At 34.4% G+C, this 12,478-nt stretch overlaps 1 protein-coding gene across 2 annotated transcripts in view; it reads right to left on the bottom strand.

Annotated features, from left to right (window-relative positions):
- The window catches only part of ABCD3 (ATP binding cassette subfamily D member 3), an 87,809-nt gene that overhangs the window by 29,696 nt on the left and 45,635 nt on the right, over positions 1-12,478 (bottom strand). The window contains exons 4-7 of one of the 2 annotated variants that reach the window (XM_032867174.1): positions 10,071-10,159; positions 3,215-3,284; positions 1,818-1,915; positions 1,338-1,461 (exon numbers count right to left, since the gene is read on the bottom strand). In XM_032867174.1, the coding sequence (XP_032723065.1) occupies positions 1,338-1,461; positions 1,818-1,915; positions 3,215-3,284; positions 10,071-10,159 (381 nt within the window). The remainder of the gene's footprint in view (positions 1-1,337; positions 1,462-1,817; positions 1,916-3,214; positions 3,285-10,070; positions 10,160-12,478) is intronic. The other variant, XM_032867175.1, reaches the window with a different exon arrangement.

The following is a 12,478-nucleotide window of genomic DNA, read 5'->3' as shown; positions in this document are numbered from 1 at the left end:
TCAAACAATGAGATATTAAAAACAGTAAAAATACTGTAGTGCGGGACCCACTACAATTATATTTTTCTCTATTGCCAATGTGACAAGACTTGAGCTGTAGAGTTGCTCAAGTATCAAGATGTAAGGAATACATAACAGTGTGTACAGAATTACACAAATATTTGTATATACACTCCCCTGCCCCTAGACACACATATACAACAAACTTCAAAATGTGGTAATGAATTAATCAGTAATTTATAGTTGTCAGAATTCCTACAGTACAGAACCAGTTAGCAAAGCCTTCTGGAAAGCTGAATAAAAAGTGTGACATGAAGTGAAAAGGCATCCTACTAATGGGTTTGTCATGAGTGGGGGAATTCTTGCAGATCAATAGCACTTTTCTAAGAATTGCCTGTCCTCCCTCCAGCCACATGGTTGAAGCAGGAGCATTCCTCTTCTTACAATGTGACCCAGACCCCTGTGTAGAGTTCTTTTGTCTCAGACTGGGTATCTGGATCAACTGTGGTCAGGGACAAAGATACTATAATTGATCCACTTTGAGACAAGCTCTCACCCCAGACCAAGAGCAGCCATGTGGATAGTGGTAGGAAATAGGGTCTCTGAGATGAAGAGAGGAGAAAATGCTGGGTAGATGATCTCGTAGGTGCCCTGTACATGTCCCAGACAAGGCAGGAGGTCATGGCAAAGACGACGATTTAATGAGAAGACAACAGCAAAAGCTATAAAGGGTGGTGAGACAAGATAGTACAAAAAAGAACTGAGGAAACTGGCAGGAAGAAACTTGGTTAGGGCCTATCCTCTGTCCCAAGAGCTCTGGCAATATTCTGGGATGGTGGGGGTGGGGGGGAGACAGTAATTAGAAAACGGAAATCAACTAGTATCTTGTGAAGATTTTTTGACCTTTACTCAAATGATCTATTAGAATTAGAGATACTGAAGCACGGAAATGACAAGGAAGAAGTCCAGCCTAGTGTTACACATGTGGAACTAGAAACATAAACTGATGGTCAATTTCTAACAACTGCCACAAGTCCACAGGTCAAGTGACAAAAATTCAAATTTCTGTTCTTTTCCTGAAATCAGCCTGCAAAATTCATACAAAATCTTTATAAGATACACTAAATTCCTTGTTCTTGGCCAAAGTACCTCACAAAAATAATAGAGAAAATTAAATAACTACAGTTAAAGCTATTATAACAACTCTAATTTTCTCAAAAAAGCACTTAGTAGTTATATGCTGTTATGTCCATCAAAACAATTCTATATAAATATGCTAAGATTCAAAACTCAACAAATCAACACATAATTTTTTAAAAGAAAATAGAGAAACTTACCTTACTAAGATTTGAATACAGATCAACTACACTGTTACAAAACTTTTCCACATCTTGTGTAAGCAGCTGGTCTGGGTTGGCTATTCTGTTGTCCAGATTTCCCATTTTATAATATGTGAAAGCTCTGAAACAGATGAAAGAAAATGACATGAAAACTGAGGATTTTAAAAACAAAAAAATTCACATTCTAGCACACAGGGCAAATTCATAGAAATGGAAAGGTCTGGAGCTCGAAGAGGCCGTAAAGATTGTCCTTACTTTAAAGATAAGGAAGCAAGACCAGAGAAGGATGACTTGCAAATTAACGGAGGAGCTAGGATTAAAGTCTAAATTGCTGAGGTCTTTGCCTATGTGCTTCTGGGTCTAAGAAAATTTCCTTGAAAACATATCCAATACAAGAGAAAAACTTCTAGATCTCAATATCATCAGCATTTCTATTCAGTTCAAGTATGTTTAATATAAAAATAGGTTATCACTTACTGGAGATACTCCTCATAGAGGTATTTAGTTAGTCTTACTCGGAAGCATAGTTTGAGCTCATTTAACCCAAACTTCAAGAAGTTATTAACTACAGAGATCTGAAACAAACAAACACATATTACTGGTTTTTACTACATTTCCATTCACAAAATTATAATTTATTGCTCTAGCAAATCCTATGATTTTTATAACTGATTGTCCAAATTGATAATGATTCGCTTCTGTTTTACTCAGAGTGTGCAAAGATACAAAGAGAACATCCCAAAGCAAATGCAATTGGCTCTATTATGCTGATATATTAAAACTCTACTTGAAACTCAATATTTTAATATGTTAATAACATTAATTACAAGAAGCATCTTGACACTTCTTTTGTCAACAAACAAAAAGTCAAATCTGACCCTTTGGATTCAGCGTAAAGGAGTCCTGACATTTATGTTTGTACCTTCTGTTTCCTTCTATAAGCACTATGACCCTAGACAATGAATTCTATTTGCATTTGTTAAAAAAAACTATAAATTTCATACCAACTAATACCATAATTTCTAGAGTCATCTTTACTTCTCGTTCCCATCATTATACTGAAATTAAGTCTTCCATAGTTCCAAACTCAGATTTATGTAAACATTTTCTCAAGAAAACAATGGTTGTCCACTGAATCTCCATCTCTTAATGACATCTACAATTCTTAGCTCAACTTTTTCTAAAGTCTAAAAGCCGTGTACATGTATCCTCAAGCTTTATTTATTTTCTGACATATTCTCTAATTAGCTGGAGTTTAAAATCAAGCTTTTTACTCCCATATTTATAATAATAAAATTCTTGTAGTAGCAATAAAAGAAAGAACCAAGCTGAGAATATCGCTTATGATTTAAACCAAACACGGACCTTTATTTTTAATAAATTCAGATACTAAATTCTAATTTCACTTAAACAACATCAGTGGTTCAAGTTACTATAATAGTTTATGGCCTAAAACAATGGTTCCCAGTCAGGGTGATTTTGTCACCACGCCTACCCAAGCCCTAGCCTTCTCAGGACATTTGCCAATGTCCTGGAGACATTTGGGGTTGTTAAAACTGGGGGGAAGGGCACTACTGCCATCAAGTGGGATGCTACTAAACATCACAGAAACCCTGGCCTAAAGGTTAGAACAAAACAACACATATGGACACATCCACATATGTATACAATGAAACTAAACCCAACTTAATTTCTTTTTTACTATCTAGTAAAAAAGTTTACATTGCAAAATTCTGCTCTAAGTTATAAAACCAAACTTGAGATAGGAATTTAGTACCATATATCTTTAAAGTAAACTTAAGCAAAAATCTCTGAAGATTGTAGGTAGATCTAAGTTTTTCCCTATGTAAAGATTTTTAAAGAATTACACTTACGAGAGGCATGGCAGCGATGAAGTTGAATAAGTATCTCTTGAAATCTTTCCTGCTACGACCAATGATACCACTGCAAACCACCACATGCAATGCATTAGTTGCAAAAGAAGCAATATCGAACTCTAAGAAAAGCTGTAAAGCTCTAAAATTACTCTTGGAAGTTTTCATTGACTCAAAAGATTCAGTAAGAAAAAAAGATGCTGAAAAACATTTTCTTGCAGAAACAGGTTCCCAACTTTTGAAATTTGACATTTGAAACAGGCTTCTTGAACATCACTCTATGAATGGCAAAATTAAATAACAACGATTTCCTTAGTTCTTTTCCTTCATAAAAAATGGTAATTTAAAGAAAGGCTCATGCTGCCACAAAAGGGATTTAGATGGCGAAACAACTAACAACTTTATAGAGCCAGCAATGGGTTATTATGGATGAAATAAACTAGTATTTGTTTTCAAATATTTTAATACCCTGATTCTCATTTGTATGAACTAATGGCAGAGATAGCCCAATGACAGATCAGCAAACTCTCACTGTAAAAGATCAAGAGTAAATATTTTAAGCTCCTGTGGGCCAGAAGAGCTCTGTTCCAGTTACTGTGTTCTGCTATGGCAGAGGAAAAACAGCCAAGAATGAGGCTAGCTGCATCCTAAAAAAATTCTCCCAAACAGATGGCAGTGGGATTAGACCCATGGAGCCTTATCTGCTGACACTAGAACTAATCACAGGTCATAGAGTAGACTAGTTGGGTTCCCCAGAGCCTCAGAATGGTTCTCTAGCGGCTTCAGATCTGTTAACACATTTCAACTAGACCAACTCCTCTTTCACGTTTTTAATGTATTTTACATATTTACCTGTTCTAAAAATATCCATTAAGAACTTATTTAAAGTTAAGAATTCTACTACTTTTTGAAAACCATTATATCATATAAGTAAAGGATCTGTGAGTATCATACATCTATGATTTTTAAAAAGATATAACTTATTGGATCACACACTCTTTTTTCAATGAGTGTCAGTAAAATATATTTTGAAAAATATTGTGCTAAATGATTTAAACTTAGCTCCACATAGAAAAAAAGATATGATATATGATATGGAAATAATCTGATTTCTATGAGGGAGTAGGGGAATAATGCAAGTAATGTTAGCTGGTGTTTTAGAGCAAAAAAAGATGCATGGTCAAGTAAGTTTGAGAAAACCTGGGTTAAACAAAACTAACAAATGTCTTTTTCAAAGACCTCAAAGACCTTAACATAACATAAAACTTGTGCATTCAAATTCTCTTAAAGGGCTTTATAGCAGGTATCATTTCCTCCATCATGGCTGGCATTCCTTGGAACATACTTTGGGAAATGCTACTTAGACGGATAGAAAAATCTGTAGTCCAATTTTGATAGAACTGCTAAACAATTGTTTTAAAGTTTAAGTTGAGCTAGAAAATACCTAAAACTGAATCACATAAAAATGTTTTTTCTAGAAATCAGAGTATTAAAAACAAGAGCACTTAGGACAGTACAAAAAGTATAGAGGTTTAGATTAAAATTGTTTGAACCAAACTTCGCATAAAACCAAAGTGCTTTAGTGCTGCCCAAGCTGTGAAACACACAAGATTATAAAGCTTGGTGAAGCACATGCTATCATTCAGCAACAGTTTACCATTGGAGTGGCAGCTATAAATTTAAAAAATGGTTTCTTGAATAAAGCCTTATTTCTGCTTATTATTCCGCTGCAAAAGAAAAATAATAATAAAGAGTAATTTTACAGTTTATATCTTATTACTTCTAAAACACGTAAGGATCTTTATAAAAGATGATTTCGTGATTTTATAAAATGATTTTTAAAATGCCTGTTGGCAAAAGGCTGGAAATAAAATATATCTTTATAATTACATTATAACAGCAACAAGGTAGGAAGGATTCTCCTTCATATCATGGAATTTCCAGTGTCTACCTTGAAGAAGTCTGTCCCATTAAAATTTGCCCATATTCCAAAGTCTTTAGCCACCGCTAACAAATAAGCCAAAAAGATGTAAAGGATATTAAAATGTACATTAAGGACCAGAATGAGTTTCTTTCAAACTTTTTTTAAGCAGAAATAGGTGAATCTAAACCTCTTTGGAAAAAGCAGAAAGGAAAAAAGCACAACCAATTTATAATACAGCTTTAGTAGCAAGTTAGAGCAATGTGTTGTTTTTCAAATAAAACTGTTCCAAATTATGAATTCACAATGTTTAAAAATGTTAAATTTAACTAAGTATTAAAGATCTCATACACAGAAGCTCAAAAATACTTATGAATGAGAAAGTTAACAAATTACTTTAAAATGATTGCTTCACAATTGATGAATATGGGTTAAGAATATATGAAAGTGGGGTATCTGGGTGTCTCAGCAATTTAAGCATCTGCCTTTGGCTCAGGTCGTGATCCCAGGGTCCTGGGATCTAGCCCCACATTGGGCTCCCTGCTCGGTAGAGAGTCTGCTTCTTCCTCTGCCCTTCCCCTTGCTTTCTCTCTGCCTCTATCAAATAAATAAAATCTTTAAAAAAAAACTTTCTTTAAAAAAAACTTTCTTTAAAAAAAGAGTATATGGAAGTTTTTTACTCTTTCTGCACTTTTCTGTAAGTTTAGTAATATCAAAATGACGTTTTTTAGAAACTCTAAGTTTTGTTTTCATTTTTTCTTTATGTCATATCTAAATTTTAAAACTGGGTACCCAATGGGGTGCTTGGGTGGCTCAGTGGGTTAAAGCCTCTGCTTTTCACTCAGGTCATGATCTCAGGGTCCTGAGATCAAGCCCTTCATCAGACTCTCTGCTCGGCGGGGAGCCTGCTTCCCCCTCTCTCTCTGCCTACTTGTGATCTCTCTCTCTCTCTGCCAAATACATAAATAAAATCTTAAAAAAAAAAAAAAAAAAAAACCTGGGTACCCAACAAATTGATTACTCTAGTAAAATTATAGGCTGGCTCATGCTACTCTTGGCAGTGCATTTTCTCCAGGGCATTTAAGACTATGAGAAAATTAAAATCAGCATCTATTCAATTAAAGTTGGAAATGCCTAGTTTAGAAGAGTAAGTATTATTCTTTTGGATTACAAAAACATGAAATCATAAAATGTGAAAAGTAAAGTTTAAGAAATAAACCACTCTTCTACACTATACCAAGGTTGTAGAAGGTTCTTTATATGCAATATGTGACTTTCTACACAGATAGCTAATATAATGATTATAGCAGATATAACCTGCATATTTTTGTTATTAACAACATATATTTTGTATAGTTATATACATTATATATATATTATATATATAATACATATATATATTTGTATTATTGGGGATCCCGTATTTTTATTAATAGATAGGGTACTTAGATAATAAAATTATCAAAGGAAAAAATATAAAATTTTATAATCATATAAAAGGACATACGTGTCTTCTCTACCGTATACAAAGGACTCAAATTACTTATGCACACAGCTCATATAAGCAGAACTTAGCAGTAAAATTGATCTTCCAAAGCTGATATGCTAGCAGCAACCAATAAACACTTCTATAATGTTTATAACAAATTTCTTGGAATTTCTAAGAGGATTCCTCACTAGGGCACATACACAAAAATGACCAGACTCTCTTCAAACACCATTCAGGGAGACCAACAATCAATAAGTCCTCAAGTTGGCTTCTAGCGAGTTTTTTAGCCCTTCATTTTTATTATTTTTTTTAAAGATTTTATTTATTTATTTGACAGAGAGAGAGAGATCACAAATAGGCAGAGAGGCAGGCAGAGAGAGAGGGGGAAGTCAGCTCCCTGCCAAGCACAGAGCCCGATGGAGGGCTCGGCTAGATCCCCAGACCCTGAGACCATGACCTGAGCCGAAGGGAGAGGCTTAACCCACGAAGCCATCCAGGCGCCCCTAGCCCTTCACCTTTAAAGACGAATAGACAGGGAAGAGTGACAGACTTAAGGAAAGCCTCTAAAATGAACAAAAAAATGAGAACGAAGGACCAAGAAAAAACAGAAACAATGCAGGAAGCTAAAAAAATAAAAATAAAAAGAAGGTACACACTTGCAAGAATGATTGCTCTAAAAATGAACATCTATACGAAAAGATAACTCCTAGAAATAAAATGATGACAATATAAATTCACTGGATGATAAAGTAAAAAGAAATTTCCTAGAAAATAAAATGTCAGAGATGAAACAGTAGAGAAATTATAAGATAATCATCTGATTATCTTATACCTTGAGTTCCAACGCTCAAGTAATAAAGATTCCAGAAAAAAATAAACAAAAAAAAAAAGAGAGGAAGAATTTTTTAAAAGCACAAGAAAACTTCTCAGAATGCAGAATAAGTTTCTCAATTGAAAAGAGCCCACCTAGGCCCAGCACAGTGAAAAAAAAAAAAAATTCACAGCAACATTCAATAAAAATCCTAAACACCAGCAATACACCAAAAACAACAAACGATCATAAAAGCTTCCACAGGGGGCTAAAAACAGACCCACCATTAAGGAAGGGCAAGCAGCACAGAAGTGGACCTCCATACCCAATGCAGCAACTAGACTAGCAGTGTTTAACCATGGCTACACATTAAAATCATCTGGGATGTCTCAAAAACTAATGACTAATTGAATCAGGATCTCTAGGGGTGGGCCCAGGTATTAATGGTTCTCAAAATTCCCCAGATGATTCTAATCATCCTGCAACCAAGGCTGAGAACTGCTGAGCTCTACAGAAGACAACAGGGTGATGTTTTCAAAATTCTAACAAAAAATGGTTTCCAAGTTGGAATGTATAAATATAGCTAAACTATCAATCAAATGTAAGAGTTCAGGTCTCAAAAATTTACTTCTATTGTGTCCTTTCTCAGAAAAACAATGTACGTGCCAAAATGATAAAGTAAATTAAGAAAAAGTAAGACAGAGGTTTCAGAAAACGGATTATTTAATGCACAAGAGAAAGATATAAGAAATTCCCAAGATGGGGTGCCTGGGTGGCTCAGTGGGTTAAACCTCTGCCTTCAGGCTCAGGTCATGATCTCAGGGTCCTGAGATCGAGCCCCACATCAGGCTCTCTACTCAGTGGAGAGCCTGCTTCCCCTCCCTCTCTCTCTGCCTTCCCCTCTGCCTACTTGTGATCTCTGTCAAATAAATAAATAAAAAATCTTAAAAAAAAAAAAAAAAGGAAATTTCCAAGATCATAATTAAAGCAAATTCAAAGTAGATGGCTCTTTAGTTGGCTTAAAGTGCAATCAGTACAGATTAGGGCAGGAAGACAAGAAACTAACAAGAGGTATACGGTGAGGTGGTAATAGACAAAAATCAAAAGATCACCTAGTGTGTATGACCATATTACAATACGGAGAAGATGTTACAGTGTTGTCAAATAAGCTTAAGCTGAATTAGTAAGAAGTAGGCAAAGAACTAAGGTACACAAACAAAAACTTGCAATTTTCAAATGCTAGGAAAAACAAAAAGTTGTATATCAAAGAAACTACCAAAGTACAGCATTTGGCTCAACAGTAAACAGGAAAAATCACGTAAACAATAAATTCTGACGACAAAAAAGGCGATGAAACAATATAAGAGGATGAGCACGGTCATGGGTAGGAATGTAAAAGAGCTAATTCTCATCTTTCAAATTAGGAAATAAATGCATACTCTCTAAAACCGAAGAATTTCGGACAATAAACAAGTTACACTGAAATACAGAGGTATAGATGAACAGTAAAAAGAAAAGAAAACAACTGGCTCCAGGAATGGCAGTTACAAGTAGAAGAATGGGGCAGAGAACTGATGTGTTTGATATTAAGTCCAGTAACACTATTTGACATTAAGCTGTGTTCATGTATTCCTTTTTAAGCTGTTCACATATTACTATAATTAGGAAAAAAAAAAAAAAAAAGGGCAGGGCACTGACCACAGGTTTCAGGGAGACCCATATTAAATACAAGAGCCTGCACAATTACACGTGTTCTGAGGCATGTAGTTAGGGTTTTAATCCTATGCAAATAACTTTCTCTATTTGCCAAGAGAGATGAGTCAGAAAACATGTGCATAAAGCATTCTTCCTCATCCTACAAATCCTGAGAAACAAATCAAGAATATGAGGGGGGGAAAAAAAACACTTTATTTCAAAATTTGGGAGCATTCAAAAATTTTAAGTAGTGTCTTCAAAAGTTATTAGATTAAGTACTTTAAGAAATTTTCTGATAAAATACTGCTTGCCAGGCAAGAGAATTCCAAGAAAAATGTTTTACTCTAACATTCAAATTGGTATCATCAGGAATAAAATCTTTAACAGATAAATGTTAATATCCCAACTATTACTATAAGTTTTTAAATTCAAAATTATCAATTATAATGATAATATGTACAAAGACTATAATGAAAAAAATGTACAAAGCACTACCTTCAGAAACTGAAGGAAATGTCTACAAATTGTTTTTTTCCTTCCAATAAACATTCTCAATATGATTCTCTGAAGTGCTTTGATATTTTCCTCCAAATTATCTCATTAATTTTAGACATCCTACTTGGTGATTTTTTTAACCCTTGCTCCACTTATTATACTGCATTTTAATTTGTTTCCTTGTCCCTAACTCTCTATAAACTGTCAGCTCTGCAGGACTTGGTACAAAGTCTCTCCTGTTCCTCAGTATATCCCTATCACAGAGTAGCAGGATGTCTGGCACATGGGAGACACTCAATAAACATCTGTTAAGTAAATGAACAAATACATAATTTGACTTAAATATTTATACCTAATTGAGAATCTAATTTTTGCTTAAGATAATGTTAAATATGAGACAAATCAGTATTTTGTAAATATAGGAGGAAGGTGAATAGAAAAGTACCTTTCAATGAGTGTCCCATTTTGAATCATCCAAACATCACAATATGTTCGAGACACCAGCATAACAGCAATAAGTATCAAGTAACCTGTCTAAAATAAACCAGGTATAGTAAATTAAATAAATGCATTTTTTAAAGTTAAAAGAAACATTACCTTGGCAAAGATTTTTTATTTCTAAATTCAAATCTTTATTCTAGCTTTAAAACAATGGCTCACATTTACATATAGGCAATTTTTAAATATAATTTTAAAAGAATTTAAAAACATAAATGAAAAAGACTTATACATCATTTAATCTAACTTTCTCTTCCAGAATTCAAAAGTGAATCCCAGGCAGGTCAAATAATTTGTCTTCCTACAAAAAATTTGTCTTCATACTAGAAGGTAGTAGTATAACTTCAATTACCTGAATCACAGTGTACTGTGATTATCTTAGATTTCTAATATAGAAGTCTAAAACAAAAAATGATAGTAAGTATTAATGTACAGTTAAGCAAATATTGAAGGCTAAATTGTGCCTAATGCAATAAACTTGGTTCAGTTTGTTGGAAAAATCTCTAATACTGCCCCTGCCCTCAATTTTGTGATAAAAATTTATACACAAAAAATGAGAAAACAGCATAGTAGGTAAGTATATTTGCATCACTTCGTGGAACAAATGGCAGAATAGGAAGGCCTGAGTGGCAGAAGAGGATTATGATGTTAGAAATATATTAAACAGACCAAGTAAAACAAAAGAGAGCATGACAATTACGAGTTAAAAAAGATAAAGGATTTAATGAGAAATAGGAAATAGACTGAAACCATATGAATAACAGTATTGCATATCCAGCAGACTTTAGCAATATTAAACTACTGCAAGCCTCTAGGTAGAACAAAATGTTAAAAAAGTGTCATTTTGACATTACTTAAGCAATGCTGTGGAAGATGGATTACCAAGGGGAAAAGATGAGAGGCTGAGTCAGAAGTCCATTCTCTCTCTCTGAGATGGGAACCTACCCTCTAACCTCTAACACACACACACACACACACAAACACACACACATATGCATTCAAAGCTGACCCTATTTAAATCTTCTAAATTGGAAGAATAATGACAGTAAGATACAAGCTAAAGTCAGGGAAGAGGGCATGTAGCAGCAGGGACATTTGTTGGACAATATATTTAAACTCAAAATGATGGTGCTGCATGGCAACTGCAACTATTACTTATGTAATTTTTGCAAAACAAATATTTTTGTTAAAAAAGATGAAGGTACTAGAAGTACAGCGCTTTAGGTGTAGTCGAGGCAGGGAGTCATAAACACAGAATAATGAAGCCACAAGAAAAGACAATGTCAAAGAAAGCTTCTGTGACTGAGCAATGATAGCTGCCTACCCCAAAGTCAGCCAGAAAACAAAGATCCCATCTTCCTACTCTAGTCCCTGTTTGAAAGTTAGGTATTCAACTGGCAACAGAAGAACCTCTTAATTGTAATAAATAGTATCTGTAGATGTCACTTTAACTGTAATAATAACTTTTAATTCAGACCTTAAATACAGTCTCAATCCTAAATTAATCATTTGACATATAAAGGTAACACTAGGCAAAGATTGTTTATTTTGCCTTGATTTTCTGCTCTCGGTTTAATTTTTCCTTAAAATAAGTACCAACTTTACTTGTCTCAACAAAATCTGGCAAACTTTGATTACTGACAATCCTGAAATGCCTTTCTACAAAGGATGGCCTTAGAATCACTACTATTTCCATGATGAATGGGTTTGTGGAATATGTCAGAAACTGACTTAGTTTCTTGCACTGATTTAGGCGGCTCCTCACCTCATGATATGTATGAACTTCCATTTATTCGTATGCAACATTATCATTTCTCTATTTCCTAATCGGTTAGTCTCTCTATACCTACTTCCAATCTTCTGTCATTTCTTTTTTTTTTTTAATAATTTTATTTTTTATAAACATATATATATATATATATATATATATGTTTTTTCCCCCAGGGGTACAGGTCTGTGCATCTCCACGTTTACAAACTTCACAGCGCTCACCATAGCACATACCCTACCCAATGTCCATAACCCCCCCCAACCCCCCTCTGCCCAGCAACCCTCAGTTTGTTTTTGTGAGATTAAGAGTCACTTATGGTTTGTCTCCCTCCCAATCCCAACTTGTTTCATTTACTCTTCTCCTACCACATTAACCCCCCATGTTGCATCTCTTCTCCCTCATATCAGGGAGATCATATGATAGTTGTCTTTCTCTGATTGACTTATTTCGCTAAGCATGATACCCTCTAGTTCCATCCACGTTGTCGCAAATGGCAAGATTTCATTTCTTTTGATGGCTGCATAGTATTCCATTGTATATATATACCACATCTTCTTTATCCATTCGTCTGTTGATGGACATCT

The sequence above is a fragment of the Lontra canadensis genome, unplaced genomic scaffold, assembly GCF_010015895.1.
Source record: "Lontra canadensis isolate GAN:19392208 unplaced genomic scaffold, GSC_riverotter_1.0 scaffold33, whole genome shotgun sequence".
In the NCBI taxonomy this organism is placed as follows: Eukaryota; Metazoa; Chordata; class Mammalia; order Carnivora; family Mustelidae; genus Lontra; species Lontra canadensis.
Note: the sequence above shows the minus strand (reverse complement) of the source record. Positions and strands in the feature narration are given on the sequence as shown.